Source organism: Molothrus aeneus, chromosome 7 (assembly GCF_037042795.1).
Source record: "Molothrus aeneus isolate 106 chromosome 7, BPBGC_Maene_1.0, whole genome shotgun sequence".
NCBI classification, from domain to species: Eukaryota; Metazoa; Chordata; class Aves; order Passeriformes; family Icteridae; genus Molothrus; species Molothrus aeneus.
The window spans coordinates 37,822,997-37,842,500 of record NC_089652.1 but is presented as its reverse complement, the minus strand read 5'-3'; the positions used below and the strand labels follow the sequence as shown (position 1 = coordinate 37,842,500).

At 52.1% G+C, this 19,504-nt stretch overlaps 1 protein-coding gene across 2 annotated transcripts in view; it reads right to left on the bottom strand.

Annotated features, from left to right (window-relative positions):
* GALNT13 (polypeptide N-acetylgalactosaminyltransferase 13) overlaps positions 1–9,863 on the bottom strand; it is a 53,225-nt gene extending 43,362 nt beyond the window's left edge. Inside the window, exons 1-3 of one of the 2 annotated variants that reach the window (XM_066553278.1) lie at positions 9,347–9,863; positions 1,040–1,139; positions 102–328 (exon numbers count right to left, since the gene is read on the bottom strand). In XM_066553278.1, coding sequence (XP_066409375.1) covers positions 102–243 — 142 coding nt within the window. In that variant the 5' untranslated portion in view covers positions 244–328; positions 1,040–1,139; positions 9,347–9,863. Of the gene's footprint in view, positions 1–101; positions 329–1,039; positions 1,140–9,034; positions 9,054–9,346 lie in introns of those variants that run through there. The other variant, XM_066553279.1, reaches the window with a different exon arrangement.
* Between the last annotated feature and the right edge of the window lie 9,641 nt (positions 9,864–19,504).

The following is a 19,504-nucleotide window of genomic DNA, read 5'->3' as shown; positions in this document are numbered from 1 at the left end:
GGATGGATGGATGATGGATGGATGATGGATGATGGATGGATGGATGGATGGATGATGGATGGTGACAGGGATCAGGCGGGAGGGGCCGGGGCAGCACTCACCGCGCAGGGCGGGCAGCAGGGAGCGCTCCTTGCTCTCGTCACACTTGTTGCACTCGCTGAAGTAGAGCAGCAGGAACACGTCCAGCAGCACCCAGAGCAGCGAGGTGGCCAGCACCACCCGGCAGTAGCCAAACCTCCTCATGGCTCCTGGCACCCAGCAGCAGCAGCACAGCGGGCTCACAGTCCCACGGCACCGACCCACCAGGCAGGCAGGGAGCAGCTGCCCACTGCAGGCAGAGGAAAGGCAGCAGATTCTCATGGATTCCTGGATATTCATCCTTGTACTCAACATTGTTTGACACTGAAATCATCGTTTGCCTCAAATAATGATTTTATATTTCTCAGTATTTGAATTTTCGTCCTGCCAAAATATTTCGGACTCCACCTGGTGAGCACCAAAGATCCCTTGGAAAAGGCAGCAGAGTCACTGACCCAGGGTGGGTTTGGGCTCCTGCCTGAATTAGGGAGTTTGGAAAACAAAGCTAAAGGTGAGGCCTCCATACCCAGTTCTCCAAAGGGTGGAGCCAGGCTGGGAGAGCTGGGAATGTTCCCCTGGAGAGGGGAAGGCTCCAGGCAGAGCTCAGAGCCCCTGGCAGGGCCTGAGGGGGCTCCAGGAGAGCTGGAGAGGGACTGGGGACAAGGGATGGAGGGACAGGAGCCAGGGAATGGCTCCCAGTGCCAGAGGGCAGCCATGGATGGGACATTGGGAATTCCTGGCTGGGCTGGGATTGCCAGAGCAGCTGTGGCTGCCCCTGGATCCCTGGCAGTGCCCAAGGCCAGGCTGGAGCAGCCTGGGACAGTGGGAAGTGTCCCTGGGTGGATGGGATAAATGGGATTTCAGGTTCCTTCCCATCCAAACCATTCCAGAATGCCATGCTCACCCCGCCCCGTGGCTGCAATCAGTAATTAGAGCTCTGTAATTAATGACCCCCACTCACCATCACTGCCTGCATTCCGTGCCCAGACTCCGTGTCCTGCTCCAGCCATGCTCCCACAGAATTCCCTCAGCACTGAACCACTGGATAATTCTCCAAGTGCCTGGAATAGAAAAAGAGAAGAAAATCCCATCACTTTTCCATATTTCCTAAAACATAAAGAAATTTCTTATAATTAAAAATTCCTCCTCAGTTTTATGCACATTTTAACTTCCTTATCCTCCCCACCTCAGCTCCTCATTCCCAAGTGGGATCTTTCCATTTTCCATCTCATTTTAATTCATTTTCATCTGAGCCAAAGGGATGGAAGAGCTGGAATGATTTAAATAAATTAAATAAATGATTTATTTAATTATTCTTGCAGCATTTCTGCATGGACTCCTCATTAATAACAATTTCCATCTGTCCTAAATATCAACCAATGGCTCTTCCTGCTGAGGGATTCCCAGGACACTGATTTAAAATTTCAGGAATTGCTGTTCCAGGGCAACACAATCCATTTCCACAGTGGTCACAGGGAACAGATTCACTATAGGAAAAAAACAAGGAAGAAAAACCCAAATTTCCCAACAGAACTGTGGATGCTCCATCCTGGGAAGTGTCCAAGGCTGGAAGGGCCTGCAGCAATTTGGGATCGGGGAAGGATTCCCAGCCCATGGAACGGGATGAGCTTTAAGGTCACTTCTACCCCAAAACATCCCAAGATTCTGTGATTCCATCAAATCCCCTCCTCCAAACCTCCAAAAGGAAGACCGTTCCCCAAAATAAGTTTTATTTTAACTGAAATTCAGCCTAACAAGGTTTGCGGGAAGAGGAGGAAGGGAAAAACCCACAGGTTCTGAGCTGCCTCTTCCTGGAATAAACCAAATTTTACCCCATTATCCTGCAGCAAGGCAGAGGGAAATTCCTGCCCCAAACCCTGCAGGGCTGGGAGCAGGAAAAGCAGGATTTGGGGAATGGAAACAGGAGGCAAACCGAGGAACCTGCCAGCATTTCCTGGGGCTGACCCCACACAGTGCTGGGGGGAATTATGGAGGCTGCAAATCCAAGTGAATGGCAATTCCAGACTCCAATCCTGGATTAAAAACCTCACATTTTTGTGGATATAAACCAATTGTTCTGGATTTTCTCCTGTAAATTGTTCAGGATTTTCTCCCCCCCAGCCCCTGGTTATCCCCACAGCCAGGCCATGCCCAGAATGACCAATATTGAATTTTTTGAGGCTCAGAGACACAGAATCCATCACTGCTCCCTGAAAATCTCTTCATTCCCATCCCCAATACCCCTGCAAGGTAAAATAAACATGGATACAGCAAAAGTCCCCAAAAATACAGCTCAAAAAAATCCTTGAGCTGTATTTTCCCACCAGTTCTGGTGATTCAATTCTTTAGTGAAACTTGGGGTAATTTCTGACCCTCTCATGGGCTGAAAATGTGGAAATTACAGCAGCACAGAGTGGGGGTAGGAAATAAAAGTGTGTTCAGAAGAAACTCAGTAGAATTTTGGGGAATCACAGAATTCCAGACTGGTTTAGGTGGAAAGGGGCATTAAGGATTATCCCATTCCACCCCCAGGGACACCTCCCACCATCCCAGGCTGCTCCAGCCTGGCCTTGGGCACTGCCAGGGATCCAGGGGCAGCCCAGCTGCTCTGGGAATCCCAGCCCAGCCAGGAATTCCCAATTCCCAATGTCCCACCCATCCCTGCCCTCTGGCACTGGGAGCCATTCCCTGGCTCCTGTCCCTCCATCCCTTGTCCCCAGTCCCTCTCCAGCTCTCCTGGAGCCCCTTCAGGCCCTGCCAGGGGCTCTGAGCTCTGCCTGGATCCTTCCCTTCTCCAGGGGAACATTCCCAGCTCTCCCAGCCCTTCTGGCCTCATTCCAGGAGGTCAAAGCCCTTCATTCCCAAATGGGCACTCGCTGTAAATCCGGCTCAGCTGAGCCCTGAGCTGCTCCTTAATCCTCTGGCACTCCTCAGGCTCATCACGGATGAAGTGTCCTAATCCTCAGCAGGACAGGAATGACCTGGCCGTGGAAATTCCCAAAGAAAATCCCAAAGAAAAGCAGAGGAGTTGGCCAGTTTCTCACCCAGCTCCTTGACTGATTCAGCAGAGTTGGAATTTCAGAGTGCAGCTGCATCCTGACATGGGATTAAATCTTCCTCATTAACCTCAGAACTGCTCTGAGCCCACTGTGACCTCACAAACCTGCAAGACTCCAACTTTCCTTGGCCACCTGCACTCCCAGGAATATCAAACCTAAGTGCCCACACCCCTGTGCTTGGATAAGGAAGGACACAAAATCCAAGTTATTACCAGGGAAGCATTGTTCCCAACCTAAATATTCCCATTTTCATGGAATGAAACCCAAACCAGAGCCAAAACCAGAGCCAAAACTGCTTTTAACGCCACCCTAAGCCCTAAGGAGGGATTCCATGAGCTGGGCCTGGGAAAGCTCAGCTTAACCCAAGGCCTGAGACAGGAGCAGGCTCAGGATGGGACAGGGATTTCCCCTGCTCCCTTGCCAGATGTGGCCACATCTGCAGCAGCTCCAGCCAGCTGCACATCCCAGCAGTTGCCTGGCAACAGAGGGGATGCTGCCCTGGGTACCAGGGTCTGCCCAAGCCCCCAGGCTGCCCAGTGCTCCCCAGCCTGCAGGAGCTTTGGGATCGCGCTCAGGGATTTGTTTTCCCTGCTCCAAGGGGCTCCCAGCTCCCCCAGGAACCCATTCCCACAGGAGAATGCCAAGGACACCCCTCCTGTCCCCTGCTCACAGCAAAAGGATGGAGGAAGAGGAGTAAAATCATCCCAAAATCCAGCCTGGCTTTCCCAGGGGATGAGAGCTCAGCCATGGAAATGGAATCCAGAACATCCCTGGGAATCTGATCCTGTTTGTGCTGTTTGGGGAATGGATGGAACCACCTCCTGCTCCCACTCCAGAGCTGAATTCCTGCCTTTCCACTGTCAGTTTTCCAGGGAATCTCCTATTTGCCACGAGGGCCCTTCACAGGCCCCTGAGAGCCCAAATCCAGCACCTCTCACTTCACCCACAGCTCCTCTCCCACCAAAAGGATCTGGGCTGGAAGCAGGAATTGGATCCCTGGGATGGTCTTGGATACTGCTCTGCCATGGATCCCAGAGAGCAGAATTCCAGAGGTTTGGGAGCATTTAACCCAGGTTTCAACCCCTGCTGCTATGGATCCCAGAGAGCAGAATTCCAGAGGTTTGGGAGCACTTAACCCAGGTTTCAACCCCTGCTGCCATGAATCCCAGAGAGCAGAATTCCAGAGGTTTGGGAGCAGCTCAGCCAGGTTTCAACCCCTGCTGCCATGGATCCCAGAGAGCAGAATTCCAGAGGTTTAGGAGCAGCTCATCCAGGTTTCAACCCCTGCTGCCATGGATCCCAGAGAGCAGAATTCCAGAGGTTTGGGAGCAGCTCAGCCAGGTTTCAACCCCTGCTGCCATGGATCCCAGAGAGCAGAATTCCAGAGGTTTGGGAGCAGCTCAGCCAGGTTTCAACCCCTGCTGCCATGGATCCCAGAGAGCAGAATTCCAGAGGTTTGGGAGCAGCTCAGCCAGGTTTCAACCCCTGCTGGCAAATCTAAAGCAGCACCTGACACTCAGGGATGCTCCTGCTCATGAGCACCCAGCCCACGGCAGCAGAATTTGGGTTTTTCCTGGAATTTTTAGGAAATCTGGGGGGAAACTTCCCCAAAACCCCACAGCAAGAAGGGTTTAAGGCTTCCAGGACTCCCCTGGTCAGGCAGAGCCACACAGGGCTCAGGAAGCTCAGCAGGAGAAATTCCCAAGTGGGAATTAAATCACTCACAAATACATTCTTCCACCTAAGAAAGGCAGAATCCTGATGCAGAATTCCCAGCTTTCTCCTCTGATAAATTAAAAGATTATTTCTCACAGCTGTCCTGGGATTCACCACAAAAAAAAATTTGGCCAGGAAGGTTTGAAACTCCCCCTTTCCAACTTAAAATTGGATTTTAGGGCCACACTGATCCGAGCAAACCTGAAAATAAAACACCCTCTCCAAAACTCATCATTGAATTCCATGAGCAGCTCATTAATTCATGGATAAGGAAGAACTTTTAATGGCAGAACTGTCAAACTCCAAGATCAGGGAAGCTCTTGCACATCTAGCAAGGAATAAAAATAGGGGGGGAAAAGGAAATAAAAGCAATCAGGTACCCTTAGTCAGAGGCACGCAGTGTTTTGTGTCTCAAGAATTCCATTTTTTCTGCCTCTCTCCTCTCCTGAAATTTATTAATAGCCCCATTCTTCCCTTGGGAATTCATTCCTGTGACTCAGGAATTGAAGTGGAAAAGCCTCATTAATTCCTCTCATCCCAGACCTCGGGAGGAAAACCTCTGGGGGACTTTGTTCAGGCACAGCCACACAATTCCAGGCTCCCCCAGTTCCATCCTCCCACATTCCCAGCAGCTCCAGAGCCACAAGGTGGGAAATTCGGGAAGAGCTCACCTGGGTTGATTCCCTCCTTTAAAGTCCTGGGGCTGTGCACGTGCAAAGCACCGAAAAGCTGCAGATAATTCAAATAAAGATTTGAAACCCCCTAAATCTTAACGGAATGTCGCAGAGCCATGGAATGGTTTGGATGGGAAGGGATATTAATCCATGGGCAGGGACAGCTTTTTCTATCCCAGGGTGCTCCAAGCCCCATCCAACCCAGCCCTGGACACTTGCAGGGATGGAGCAGCCACACACCCTCTGGAACAACAAAAATTTTGGGAATTAACTCCCAACTACTGGAGGACAACCCCCCTTCCTATATGTTAAAAGCTCAAAATTCCCCTCCCACTGCTTCTTCCAGATCTTTCCCTCAAACACAGCCCACCTAGAAAAGCAAATTGCAGCACTTTGCTCACCAACTTCCCAAATCCCTCGTTCCCAGGCAGTCCCGGCATCTCCCACTCCCAAACCTCCACCTCTCCCAGGATTTCTCCCTTTGCAGGAGCCTCCTCAAGGCTGATCAGCTGCCTCTGCTTGTTCCCATTCCAGAGCTGGGAGAGCTCCCACATTCCAGGGAAATGCAGAGCACTGAGTGGCACTGACAGCTCGGCACATCCTCCCTGAAGGAGTTTTCCAGCTCCTCCAACACAAGGATCTCCTGGTTTGCCATTCACACCCCACTGTGAACCGAAATTTTTTTGTGGACAGCTGTGAGAAATAATCCTGTAATTTATCAGAGGGAAAAGCTGGGAATTCTGCATCAGGCACATCCCCCCTGGAGAGGTTTTCCAGATCCTCCAGCCCAAGGAAACGCTGCAGAGAGCCCAAGTGGCCCAAGGAGCAGGGAAACCAGGGAATGCAGATTCCCGAGGCTGCCAGAGCTGCAGGAATGTCAGGCAGGAATGTCAGGGACTGTGGGGGTGCACCAGTGATCCTGGGGGTCCCTTTCCAGCATTCTGGGATCTGAGGAGCACGGGATGGCCCCACAAAGCTGTGCCCGAGCAGAATTCCCTCCCTTTTTCCCATCCAACAGATCGGGAGAGACCCCAAATCTCTGAGCACCAAAAGCCCCCATGACAAGCAAGGAATTGTTTAAACCCCGCCGGCTCCCGCTCCAAACTCATCCTCACAAAAGGACTGGGATCTCCTGTGTCCATCCCTGCTTTATTCCTGCCTCATCTCCTGCTCTCTGAGGGAAGCAGATTTGTTGGGATCGATCGGCTCTCACTCCGTGGGGCTTCAAAATAAAGCATCAAAAAACCCAAACATATTTTCCCACGTCCATGAAGGTGCAGGCATGTGGAGCTCCATCTCCCACATTCCCAGGCAAAATTTTCCTTGGATTCACCCGATGGACAAAACACCTCTGGAATTTCCTAACATAAAAAAAAAAAAAATAAAATAAAGGAGAGATTCCCAATTCCTTCTTTGCGGGCAATTCCACTTTTCCTCCGTGAGCCACGATTTTCTTGTCATTTCCCAAACCAGTGGGGCTTGATCCCTGCATCCCCTGCAAACCCAAAACCCCACCGAACACGAGGAGGAAGGAACTCCATCCCTCTCCACACATTCCCACATTCAAAGCAGCCCAAATTTCCTACGGAATGGGGCGCTGGGGGTGCAGATGGTGGGGAGAGCTCTGGCAGCTCTCATTCCTAAAAACCAGGAGCTGTTTCTGGAGCAGGTGGGAAGAAGGTGGGAACAGCCCGAAAACCCCAGAACCGTGTGGGATCGTTCACTGGGAGGAAAAAAAAAAAAAAAAAAAGCAGATTTTTCCTTCAAAAAAAGCAGCTTTTTACATAAGAAAAGCAGATTCTTGACCCAAAAAACCCCACAGATTTTTAAACAATAATATCACTTTTTTTTTTTTGCACAAGGAAAGCAGGTTTTTAAATAATAATATCACTTTTTTTTTGCACAAGTAGAGCAGGTTTTTAAAAAATAATATCACCTTTTTTTTGCACAAGTAAAGCAGATTTTTAGACAAGAAAACCCCTTCTTTTTTTGCACAAGAAAAGCAGGGTTTTTTACACAATTAAAGGAGGGTTTCACTCAAAAAAAAATGAGGCTTTTACACAAGAAAAACAGATTTTTAGCCAAAAAAGGAGGGTTTTACTCAAGAAAATTAGATTTTTTTACACAAGAAAAACAGATTTTCATACTGGTATTTTCCTAAAGTATGGTTTCATTGATAACACAAAACATCAAATGTGCAGCACAAGAGGAAAATTTTAAAAATACCAAAAAACACATTAAACCCACCTAAATATAACCTAAAAACTCCTAAAAATACCTTAAAAACAAGTTTTAAGGCCTCATCTCCCCCCTCAAAGCCCAGCAGCCACCAAGAGTTAAAATAATCTTTGCCTCCATCACTCCCAGCGTGCCTTAATCTCCTGTTAATCTTTCCTCCCCCTATTCCCAGCACCCAAGTAAATTCCAGCCCTTATTTTCCGACAAAAAACAGCTTTTACCAGTTATTTTCTCTTTATCCATTCAGACCGACTCAATTTCTAACGAAAAAAGCGGAAAATAAATGGAAAATAAACTCGATTTTCTGTCAGCTCGGAAGGGGCTTTTCCCCGATTCCTGGGAAAGCAGCTGGCATCCCAACTTCAGGATTTTCTGGGAAAATCCCAGCTTTTAACAGCCGAGCCAAATCCCATTTCCAGCAGTGCGAGCTGTTTCCATCCTTATTTCCACGCGGGAGGAATTTAAGTGGAATTTAAATGGAATTTAAGTGGAATCATCCCGGCATCTTGATCTGTGCAAGCACTGGGAGAAACCACCGGGAAAACCGGGAAGCAGCCAGGCTGAGACACTTCCAGGGAAACCTGCGGCTGGAAGAGGCGCAGCCCCGATTCCAGGGAATCCTGGTACCATTCCAGAGAAATCTGACAGCCCCAAACGCGATTCCAGGGAATCCTGGCAGCCCAAAACATCATTCCAGGGAAACCTGACAGCCCCAAATGTGATTACAGGGAATCCTGGCAGCCCCAAATGTGATTCCAGGGAAATCTGACAGCCCAAAACATCATTCCAGGAAAACCTGACAGCCCCAAATGCGATTCCAGGAAAACCCGACAGCCCCAAATGTGATTCCAGGGAATCCTGACAGCCCAAAACATTATTCCAGGGAAACCTGACAGCTCCAAACGCGATTCCAGGGAATCCTGACAGCCCAAAACATCATTCCAGGGAAACCTGACAGCTCCAAAAGCGATTCCAGGGAAACGTGCAGCTGAAATCGACAGCCCAAACTGCTATTGCAGAGAAATCTGACAGTCCAAAACGTCATTCCAGGGAAACCTACGGCTGAAATCCATAGCCCTGAGCGCTATTCCAGGGAAGCCTGGCAGCCCAAAACATCATTCCAGGGAATCCTGGCAGCCCCAAGCAGAATTCCAGGGAAACCTAGGGGTGAAATCCAGAACCCAAAACGTTCTTGCAGGGAACCCTGGCATCCCTAAGCTCTGTTCGAGGAAAACCCAGGGATGAAATGGATAACCCGCCGCTCCATACCATGGGCAGCCTCCGCGCGGTTTTCCAGGGATATTTGGACGCTCCCTCGCGGCCCAGCGGAGCTTCCTTGGGGAGCTCCTGAGCAGAGCCCGGCGCCGGGGCTGGCTCAGGGCTGCTCACACTCCGCTGGCCCAGCCCGGCTGAGCCCGGATTAACCAAAGCTCCCGGGAAAGCCGGGATCAGGGACAGCGGGGGGAGCGGAGCCGGGGGATCCCTCGGGAGAACGGAGCCGGGAGCCAGGGGAGCCCTCGGGATAACGGAGCCGGGGCTGAAGGAGCGAGGGGAGCCCGGCACGGACCCCCCCGGCCTCACCTGCGGCGGAGCCCCGAGCTCAGAACCGGCCCGGGGGTCTCGGCAGTGTCCGGGGTGGGCTCAGCCCCGTCAGTCCGAGGGGTCAGCAGGATCCTGGGGGGCTCGGCAATGTCCGAAGGGCTCAGCCCCGTCAGTCCGAGGGGTCAGCAGGATCCTGGGGGGCTCAGCACTGTCCTGAGGGATCCAGCACCTCCAGTCCCGGGGTTCAGCTGCGTCCGAGGGGTCTCAGCAGTGTCCGGAGACGTTCAGCAGCTCCAGCCCGGAGGATCAGCAGTGTCCGGGGGGCTCAGACTCGCCAGTTCTGGGGGCTCTCAGCAGCATCCAGGGGCTCTCAGCAGCGTCCAGGGGCTCTCAGCAGCGTCCAGGGGCTCTCAGCCTCCGGCGAGGGCTCAGCTCGGCCCGCGGGGGGCTCAGCTCCGAGCCGCCGCCCTCCTCCTCCTCCTCATGGCCGGGGCAGAGCGGGAGCGGCCCCGCCTCGGCCGCAATGGCCGCGGCTCCCGCGATGCTGCGGCTGGGCCCGGGGGCAGCGGGGAGCGATGGGAGAGGATGAGGAGGAGGAGGAGGGAGGGATGGGGAGGGAGGGCCGGGCAGGTGCCGGAGGCGGCTCCGGCCTCACGAATCGCGCACGGAGGGAAGGGGCGGAGGCGGCGCGGGCGGGGAGGCGGGGATGGGGAGGGAGAGGAGGCAGCGGGGATGGAGAGGGGATCGGGGGCCGGGATGGGGGCCGAGGAAAGGCTGGGATGGAGAGGGGATCGGGGGCCGAGGGCAGCGGGGGAAGGCGAGGATGGAGAGGGGATCGGGGGCTGGCATAGGGAGGAGAGGGAAAGAGGGAAGGCTGGGATGGAGAGGGGATCGGGGTCCGAGGGGAGCGGGGAAAGGCTGGGATGGAGAGGGCATCGGGGAAAGGCTGGGATGGAGAGGGCATCGGGGGCCGAGGGGAGCGAGGAAAGGCTGGGATGGAGAGGGGATCGGGGGCCGAGGGCAGAGGGGAAAGGTTGGGACGCTGAGGGAGGTGGGACAGTGTGGGAAGCGGTGAGGAGAGCAGAGGGATGCGTGAGGGAGAGGTGAGAAGAGCAGGGGATGGGAGGACGTGGGATGGGGTGCTGAGGAGAGATGGGGAAGGCTGGGATGGGGAAATGTGGGATGGGTGCTGAGGGAGCAGGGGAAGGCTGGAGGGGCCGAGGGGAGCCCAGGGAATGCCATGGGGAGCCCAGGGGAGCAGGCACGGGCGCTGGAGCACATCTGCTGATTCCAGGCCCACACCAGAGCAGTTTCCATCCCCAGGGCCGCTCCCGTCCCGCGGGGCCATTCCGGATTCCCAACCCTCAGGCCCAGGGGCTCCAGCTCTCCTGCCGGCATCTGGGTGGAATTCCCTCACTTTTTTTGGAAAGGAAATTCACTCTCAAGGAAAAGAAAACCAAATGATAAATGCTGCTCATCGCTCTGTGCGAGAGGAGCGGGGCAAAGCCTGCCCAGACCGGAGCGTTTCTGTCAGGGATTCCCGGACAAATCCCAGAATCCCGGGATGGGTTGGGTGGGAAGCGACCTTAAAGCCCATCCCAATCCATCCTGTCATGGGCTTGGACACTTTCCCCATCCCAGGGTGTTCCAGCCTGGCCTTGGGCACTGCCAGGGATCCAGGGGCAGCCCCAGCTGCTCTGGCAATCCCAGCCCAGCCAGGAATTCCCAGTTCCCAATGTCCCATCCATCCCTGCCCTCTGGCACTGGGAGCCATTCCCTGGCTCCTGTCCCTCCATCCCTTGTCCCCAGTCCCTCTCCAGCTCTCCTGGAGCCCCTCCAGGCCCTGCCAGGGGCTCTGAGCTCTGCCTGGAGCCTTCCCTTCTCCAGGGGAACATTCCCAGCTCTCCCAGCCTGGCTCCAGAGAGGTTTTCCAGGGATCCCTGCCCTCCTCTCCCTCTCCTGTCTGTCCAGCAGTGCCAGAAACTCCACATTCCCCATGTTTGGTTGCTGAGAATTAAATAAAAACATTATTATTATTATTATTATTATTATTATTATTATTATTATTATTATTATTATTATTATTATTATTATTATATAGCGTTATATTATTATTAATATTAATTATTAATATTAATATTAATATAATATAAATTAATATAATTAATATAACTATTAATAATATTAATACTATATTAATTATTATAGATTATATATAATAATATATTCTATACTATAAATTTATTAATTATTAATATTATTGATTGATATTATTAATATTATTAATATTATTATTGATATTATTACTAATAATAATAATAATAATAATAATAATAATAATAATAATAATAACTTCTTAATTATGTTAGAATTAGAAAGATATTTCTTTTTAATGAGCACCAAACGCACAAACAGAAATTATTTGACACAAGAAACGTCCTGGCACTTGGGATTTTGTTCCTCATCCAAAAACAGAAGCGCTAAAAAAAAAACTTCTCCTTAAAAAAAAAAATTAATTAAAATATTTCCACCATAAGAAATAAGCAATAAAAACCATTTTCCCCTTAAAAATTAAGTAATAAAAACCTTTTCGTCCTTATAAAAAAGCAATAAAAGCATTTTTGTGTATAAAGTAAGCAATAAAAACATTTTTCCTTATAAAACAAGATATAACATGATTTTTTCCTTATAAAATAAGTCATAAAAAGATTTTTTTCTTTATAAAGTCAGCAATAAATGCATTTTTTCTTTTATAAAATAAGGAATAAAAGCATTTTTCCTTAATAAAATAAGGAATAAATCCTTTTTTTCTTCTTCATAAAGTAACTCATAAAAGGTTTTTTCCCTTTGTAAAATAAGCAATAAAAGCATTTTTCCCTCATATAATAAGCAATAAAAGCTTTTTTCCCCCTTATAAAATAAGCAATAAAGGCATTTTCCACTAATTAAAATATTTAATAAATTATTTAGGGACCTCTCTCTCTCTCTCTCCCAGGCACATCCTGAAAAATTCCTCCGAGTTTTTGCCCTGCCTTTGGGCAAACCAGCAGAATTCCATGGGGGAATGGTGGATTTCATCCCAACCCCAGCCCTCTGGAAGAGCTGCAGGAAAATCCTTCCCTTTTACTCATGGAAAAATCCTGGAATGGCTGAGCTGGGAGGGCCCTTCCAAAGCATTCCAGGATTTTGGGAGGTGAGAACCTGGACACCACTCCTGTGCCCGAAAGCAAAGGGATCTTTAAATTCCTGGGTTTTCCAGCAAGGAAAAAGAAGAGTTTTAGTTGGGAAAAGAAATTTCCCACCTAAAAAGGCCTTGGATGAGTGGAGAGGGGGAGTGGATTTTCTACAGAAACAAAAATCCAAGTTTTGCTGGAATTAAAAACTTCGAGAAAACAGCAAAAAAATTAAATATTCCCCCAAAAAGCTCCCTTTTAATTGTGAGCAAGAAAATTCCACGGAGCCTTTGGAAACAGCAAAAAGAGAACAGTAAACCCCAAAATTAGCTGGAAAATGCTAATTGAAAATACTAATTAAAAATGCTAAATTTTAAGCCTGGCAGTCCCAGAACTTTTCCTCTAATTCCAGATGTCCACGTGTCAGGCTCCAACATAATTCCAGGATTTAGGATTCATTCATTTTTCAGATCTCACTGAATCCCTGGCCAATCCACAGCAAAGGAAAGCAGGAGAAAATCGGGAGAGAGGAGGAGGTGTCCAAGCCCTGGAAAGGTTCCTCCCCTTTCCCCTCATATTCCCTTGGAATTTTTCCTCCTCTCTCCCAAAGAGAACTTCCCATCCCAGCTGGAGAGTTGAAAAATTTAAAAAATGAAAATACAGAAAAAGAAAAATTAACATTTAAAAAATGGGGGGGGGGGGGGGGGGGGGGAAATAGGAAAAATAAATATAGGAAAAATAAAAAATGCAGGGAAAAATAAAGGGAAAAAACAGGAAAATAATACAGGGGGAAATTAACAGGGAAAATATTACAGGAAAATATCCTTTACACATTTTAACTTTCATTTAAATGCTCCAGATGAGTGGAAAACAGGTGGAAAAGAGCCAGGTTTGCACTCAAGGAAGTCCCTGCATTCCCTGATTTCCCTCTGGAGCCACCATTACCTCCTTTTTCCAAGCTTCCAAGAAAAGGAAGAAATTCTGGGAATAAAGGCAGGAGATGGGGAAAATCCCCAGCATGGACCAGTGCTCCAGAGGATTCGTGGAATTCCCTGCTCAAAGAGCTGAAAATCCAACTGTTCCCAAAAACACCCAGGGGGTTTTGCTGGATTTGGGAAGCACCAGCAGCTCCTTGGGCTCATCCCAGTTCCCTCCTGGAGAAGAGCCTGGATCAGGCCCTGGGAACCCCTCCTGAGGAGCCTCTCCCATCCCATTCCACCGTTAAATTCATTTAAAATCCATGGATCCCACCTTTCCTTTCCCACAGCACTTCCAGGAGGAGGAATTCAGCTCCAGGATCTCCTGGGCCAGGCAGTAAAGCCAGGCCTAACTCAGAGCTCTGTTTATCTAAGCCAGGCTCAACCCCCCAGCCTCATTTTCCCCTTTTCCCAAGGCTCTTCCCAACCCAGGACACCTGGATCTGACATCCAGGGCTGGGAAGGGCTGATCCCTGCACCTGCATTTGGGATTTCACTCCCAAATCCCAAAGAAAGAGACCACTCCATCCTCTTCAAATATTCCAATAAAGCCACTCCCCCATTCCTTATCCATGGCAAATGTGGATGAGCACCATTCCCCGGGAAAACTGTTCCATTCCCTGGGAAAACTGTTCCATTCCTTGGAAAAAATGTTTCATTCCTTGGAAAAACTGTTCCATTCCCTGGGAAAACTGTTCCATTCCCTGGGAAAACTGTTCCATTTCCTGCAAAAACTGTTCCATTCCTTGGAAAAAATGTTTCATTCCTTGGAAAAACTGTTCCATTTCCTGGGAAAACTGTTCCATTTCCTGCAAAAACTGTTCCATTTCCTGCGAAAACTGTTCCATTCCTTGGGAAAAGGATGGGATGGCACTGGCAGATTCATTTCATTGTGCTTTAATTGGAATTTAATTGGAATTGTGGCTGTTCTTTATATAAAACTCTGTCACTGCTGTTCTGGGAATGTGACCAGAGTTTCCCACATTATCCCACAATCCCAAACTTTTGGGACATTTAAAAAATCTCCATTGAGAGGATGGCTGATACTAATGGGAATTTGTTGGTATCAAACTGATAATGGTGACTTCAGGCCAGGATTGCATTCCCAAGGATCCTTCCTGGAACTGCACAGAGCTGCTCTGGCAATCCCAGCCCAGCCAGGAATTCCCAATTCCCAATGTCCCACCCATCCCTGCCCTCTGGCACTGGCAGCCATTCCCTGGCTCCTGTCCCTCCATCCCTTGTCCCCAGTCCCTCTCCAGCTCTCCTGGAACCCCTTCAGGCCCTGCCAGGGGCTCTGAGCTCTCCCTGGAGCCTTCCCTTCTCCAGGGGAACATTCCCAGCTCTCCCAGCCTTGGAACATCTCCATGGCCTCTGAGCTCACTCAGCAGCTCCACATCCCACCCATCCACGGAATTGTTTTCCACCCTTTCATTCCTGCTTATCCCACTTGTCTAACTGGAGCAGAAGCAAGCAGGGAATTTTTTATATCCCAATAAAGGAGGATCCGGGAGCGGGATGTTGGCCCTGCTGGCAGTGTGGATTCCCAGCTGGATCCTGGGATGAAAGGGGTCCTGGCACAGTCCTTTCCCTAATTTTGTGTGCATTGTCCTGCTCAGAACAGAACAAGATCCAATCACAACCAAATTTGTAGGGGAACAAATATAGGGAAAAATCAAAGCTGCCGGGGTCCTAAATTTTCCCTGTGGAGATTCCCAGGTTTCTATCAGGCACTGGGATTCCCGGGGTTATTCCCACAGGGAGGTGTGCTGGCTGCAGGAGGTCCCTGCCGGCCTGGATGGGGGCAGCTATCCCTGTCCATGGAAAGGGTGGAATGGGATGGGATTTAAGGTCCCTCCCAATCCCAAAGCCTTCCATGGTCTGTGATTCCAGCCGTGGAATTCCCGGGAATCTGAAGCCCAGGGAAGGCAGCGGAGCTCTGCAGTGACAGCGAGCCAGGCCGGTGCTCCTGGGATTTCAGGAATGGGGTTGGGAAAGGCGCTGCCCGGAGCCCGCGGCCGGGCCCGTGCCGGGGCCTGGATCCCAGATCCCGACATCCCGGTATCCCGAGTGTCACTAGGTGTCACTGCTCTCCCGGCAATCCCGCCCCGCTCCGCATTCCGGGACACGGGGCTGAGTGGGACACCGGGAATCGGGAAACAGGGCCGGGACCGGGGTGGGGCAATGGGACCGGGATGTGTGGGACAGGGATGGGGGAACGGGACCGGGATGTGTGAGACATGGGTGGGGGAATGGGACTGGGATGTGTGGGACAGGGATGGGGGAATGGGACAGGAAAATGTAGGACAGGGATGGAGGAATGGGACCGGGATGTGTGGGACAGGGATGGGGAAATGGGACCGGGATGTGTGAGACATGGGTGGGGGAATGGGGAATGGGATGTGTGGGACAGGGATGGGGGAATGGGACCGGGATGTGTGGGACAGGGATGGGGGAATGGGACAGGAAAATGTAGGACAGGGATGGGGGAATGGGACCGGGATGAGTGGGACAGGGATGGGCGAATGGGACAGGAAAATGTAGGACAGGGATGGGGGAATGGGACCGGGATGAGTGGGACAGGGATGGGGGAACAGGACCGGGATGTGTGGGACAGGGATGGGGGAATGGGACCGGAATGTGTGGGACAGGGATGGGGGAATGGGACTGGGGATGTGTGGGACAGGGATGGGGCAATGGGACAGGAAAATGTAGGACAGGGATGGGGGAATGGGGCAGGGATGTGTGGGACAGGGATGGGGAAATGGGGCAGGGATGTGTGGGACAGGGATGGGGGAATGGGGCAGGGATGTGTGGGACAGGGATGGGGAAATGGGGCAGGGATGTGTGGGACAGGGATGGGTGAATGGGGCAGGGATGTGTGGGACACAGGAGGAGTAAACAGGAGCCTTCCTGCCTCCAATTGTTCCTCTCATAATTTAGGGATGGGACTTTTCCTGTCCTAATTGAGGAATGGGATTATTCCTTCCATAACTAAGGGATTGTTCCTCTCCTAATTGAGGATGGGATTGTTCCTGTGTTAATTGAGGGATGGGATTGTTCCTGCCATAACTTAGGAATGGGATTGTTCCCGTCCTAATTGAGAGCTGGGGTTTTTCCTGCCATAACTTTGGGATGGGAAGCATTTTCCCTTGGAGTTGCCAAGGCCTGGAGGTGAAGAGCTCAAGGACAGAGCTCGAGCCACGTGCCTGCTGAGAAGGGAGAGTGCCACACTCCAAAGGGGAACGGTGTGGAGCTCCAAGAGCTCTTCCAGCTTTTCCCCTGGCTGCAGGAGCTGCCAGCCCTCCCTTGGCTCCTTAGAATCAATCCCATCTTCTCCTTCCAGCAGGAAGACAGAATGTTCCCACTGGATGAGGGAGCGAGGCAGGGCCAGCACGGCCCCGCTGCCGGGAGGATCTCAGCAGTGGGGGGACCCCACAAGGGACTGTCACCCCTAAAGGCGGCCCCTAAAGGGGCAGGGGACAGGACATGGGCACAGGTGGCATCCACCATCCAGCTCATGGCAGAATCATGGAATGGCTTCATTGGAAAAGCCCTCCCAGGTCATTGAGTCCAAAACTCCCCCAGCACCGAGTCCCAGGTGCCACCCCAGGTGCCATTCCAAGCCACCACAGCAGGACAAATCAGCTGGAAGGGGTTTGGAAAACATCCTTTCTCCAGGCCCTGGCCTCTCCACCAGGTCATTCCCAGAAGCATCCCAGGAAATCTCCAGGCGCCCCAGGGCCACCACACCCCTGTGGCAGCAGGGATTGTCCCACTGATCCCACACCGGTCCCATTCTGATCTCTGGGGCTGTTTGGGGTGATCCCAATTCCACACACGGATCCCTGGGGATGTTTGGGGTGATCCCAATTCCACACACAGATCCCTGGGGCTGTTTGGGGTGATCCCACACGGATCCCTGGGGCTGTTTGGGATGATCCCACATGGATCCCTGGGGGATGTTTGGGGTGATCCCACATGGATCCCTGGGGCTGTTTGGGGTGATCCCACACGGATCCCTGGGGCTGTTTGGGATGATCCCACACGGATCCCTGGGGCTGTTTGGGATGATCCCACATGGATCCCTGGGGGATGTTTGGGGTGATCCCACACGGATCCCTGGGGCTGTTTGGGATGATCCCACATGGATCCCTGGGGGATGTTTGGGGTGATCCCACATGGATCCCTGGGGCTGTTTGGGGTGATCCCACACAGATCCCTGGGGATGTTTGGGGTGATCCCACACGGATCCCTGGGGCTGTTTGGGATGATCCCACATGGATCCCTGGGGATGTTTGGGATGATCCCACACGGATCCCTGGGGTTGTTTGGGATGATCCCGCATGGATCCCTGGGGGATGTTTGGGGTGATCCCACACGGATCCCTGGGGCTGTTTGGGATGATCCCACATGGATCCCTGGGGGATGTTTGGGGTGATCCCACATGGATCCCTGGGGCTGTTTGGGGTGATCCCACACAGATCCCTGGGGATGTTTGGGGTGATCCCACACGGATCCCTGGGGCTGTTTGGGATGATCCCACACGGATCCCTGGGGATGTTTGGGGTGATCCCACACGGATCCCTGGGGATGTTTGGGATGATCCCATGCAGATCCCTGGGGCTGTTTGGGGTGATCCCATGCAGATCCCTGGGGCTGTTTGGGGTGATCCCACACGGATCCCTGGGGCTGTTTGGGGTGATCCCACACAGATCCCTGAGGCTGTTTGGGGTGATCCCATCTCCACTCGGGAAGGACAGCACAGGGTTAAACTCGGCTGCAGCCCCAGCTCCGCATCCACGCTCTCCTCCAGGAAATCTCCAAGTCATGGCTGGGCCGGAGCTCGGCCTGGCCGTGCTGCCCATCCCTGGGAATGCCGGGGAGCTGCAATGCCGGGATACACACCCAGCCCACGGCTCTGCCTGTCGGGAGCTGCTGCTGCCACCCTCCAGCTATTCCCAAACCTCCAAAATCACCCGTGGGAAACTGGTCCAGAGCAGCCTCAGGCTGGGCGCTCCCCTGAGCAGAGGGGGACGAGAATTCCCAACAATTCCCAACAATTCCCAGGCGCTTGGGAGCTCGGGCGGCCGGGCAGGGATGGGCAGTGGGATCCAGGGGTCCCCGGTGTCACACCCGGCTGGCACCGCTCCTCTGGCACCGCCCCCGCGCACACGGGAAGGCTCCGAAACACCCGGAGCTGGATCTCCCATGAAAACAGAGCCGAGGGAACTTTGGGAATGGGGGTTCCACCACCCGGGCCCCAAAGGGCTGCTCTGGCTCGTCCCGCAGCTCCCAGGACTGGCCCTGCACCCCTTAGCAGGGAAACCCTTCTCCAAAAGGTGTTTTCCCAAAAAACCCACTCCCACTTCCCTGGGAGTGCAAGCCCGGAGCTCACTCCCACTGAAACCCACTCCCACTAAATCTGATCTCTGCGAGCTCCCCTAAAAGCACTCCCAAACCCATTCCCTCAGAGCCACTTCCCAAAGGCTCCTCCCTCCCTGAAATCCGTTTGCCCAAACCCAGCACAAATCCCACGGGCAAAAATCCTGCTCCTCCATTCCCCCAAATCCCCCCATTCCCCCAAACCCCCCTCCTCATCCTGCTCCGAACTTCTCCCAACAAACCCATTCCCTAAACGCCCCTCACATCCCCCTTACCCCATTCCAGCCCTGCAAGCCCCCAGTCCCATTCTCCTGATTCCCAAATCCTCCCCTTGCCACACCCAGAGCCCCCTCCCAGCCCCTCTGTGCCCCCAACCCCTTCCCCACGGCCTCTTCCTCCTCCCCAAACCCGCTCCCCTTCCCGACCCTTTGCCATGCCGGACCCTCTTCCCTCTTCCCAAAAACGCCTCCCTCCCCCTTTTCCTGACCCCTCCCATCCCGATTCCCAAAGATTCCCCTCAAAGCCGCTCCCCTTCCCGATCCCTGCCCACGCCGCCCCCTCCTCTGTCCCCCCAAAACCCCTCCCTGACCCTTTCCCATCCCTCCATCCCTCCAACCTCTCTCCCTTCCCTTTTCCCCCTCTCGCCCCAAACCTTTTCCCCT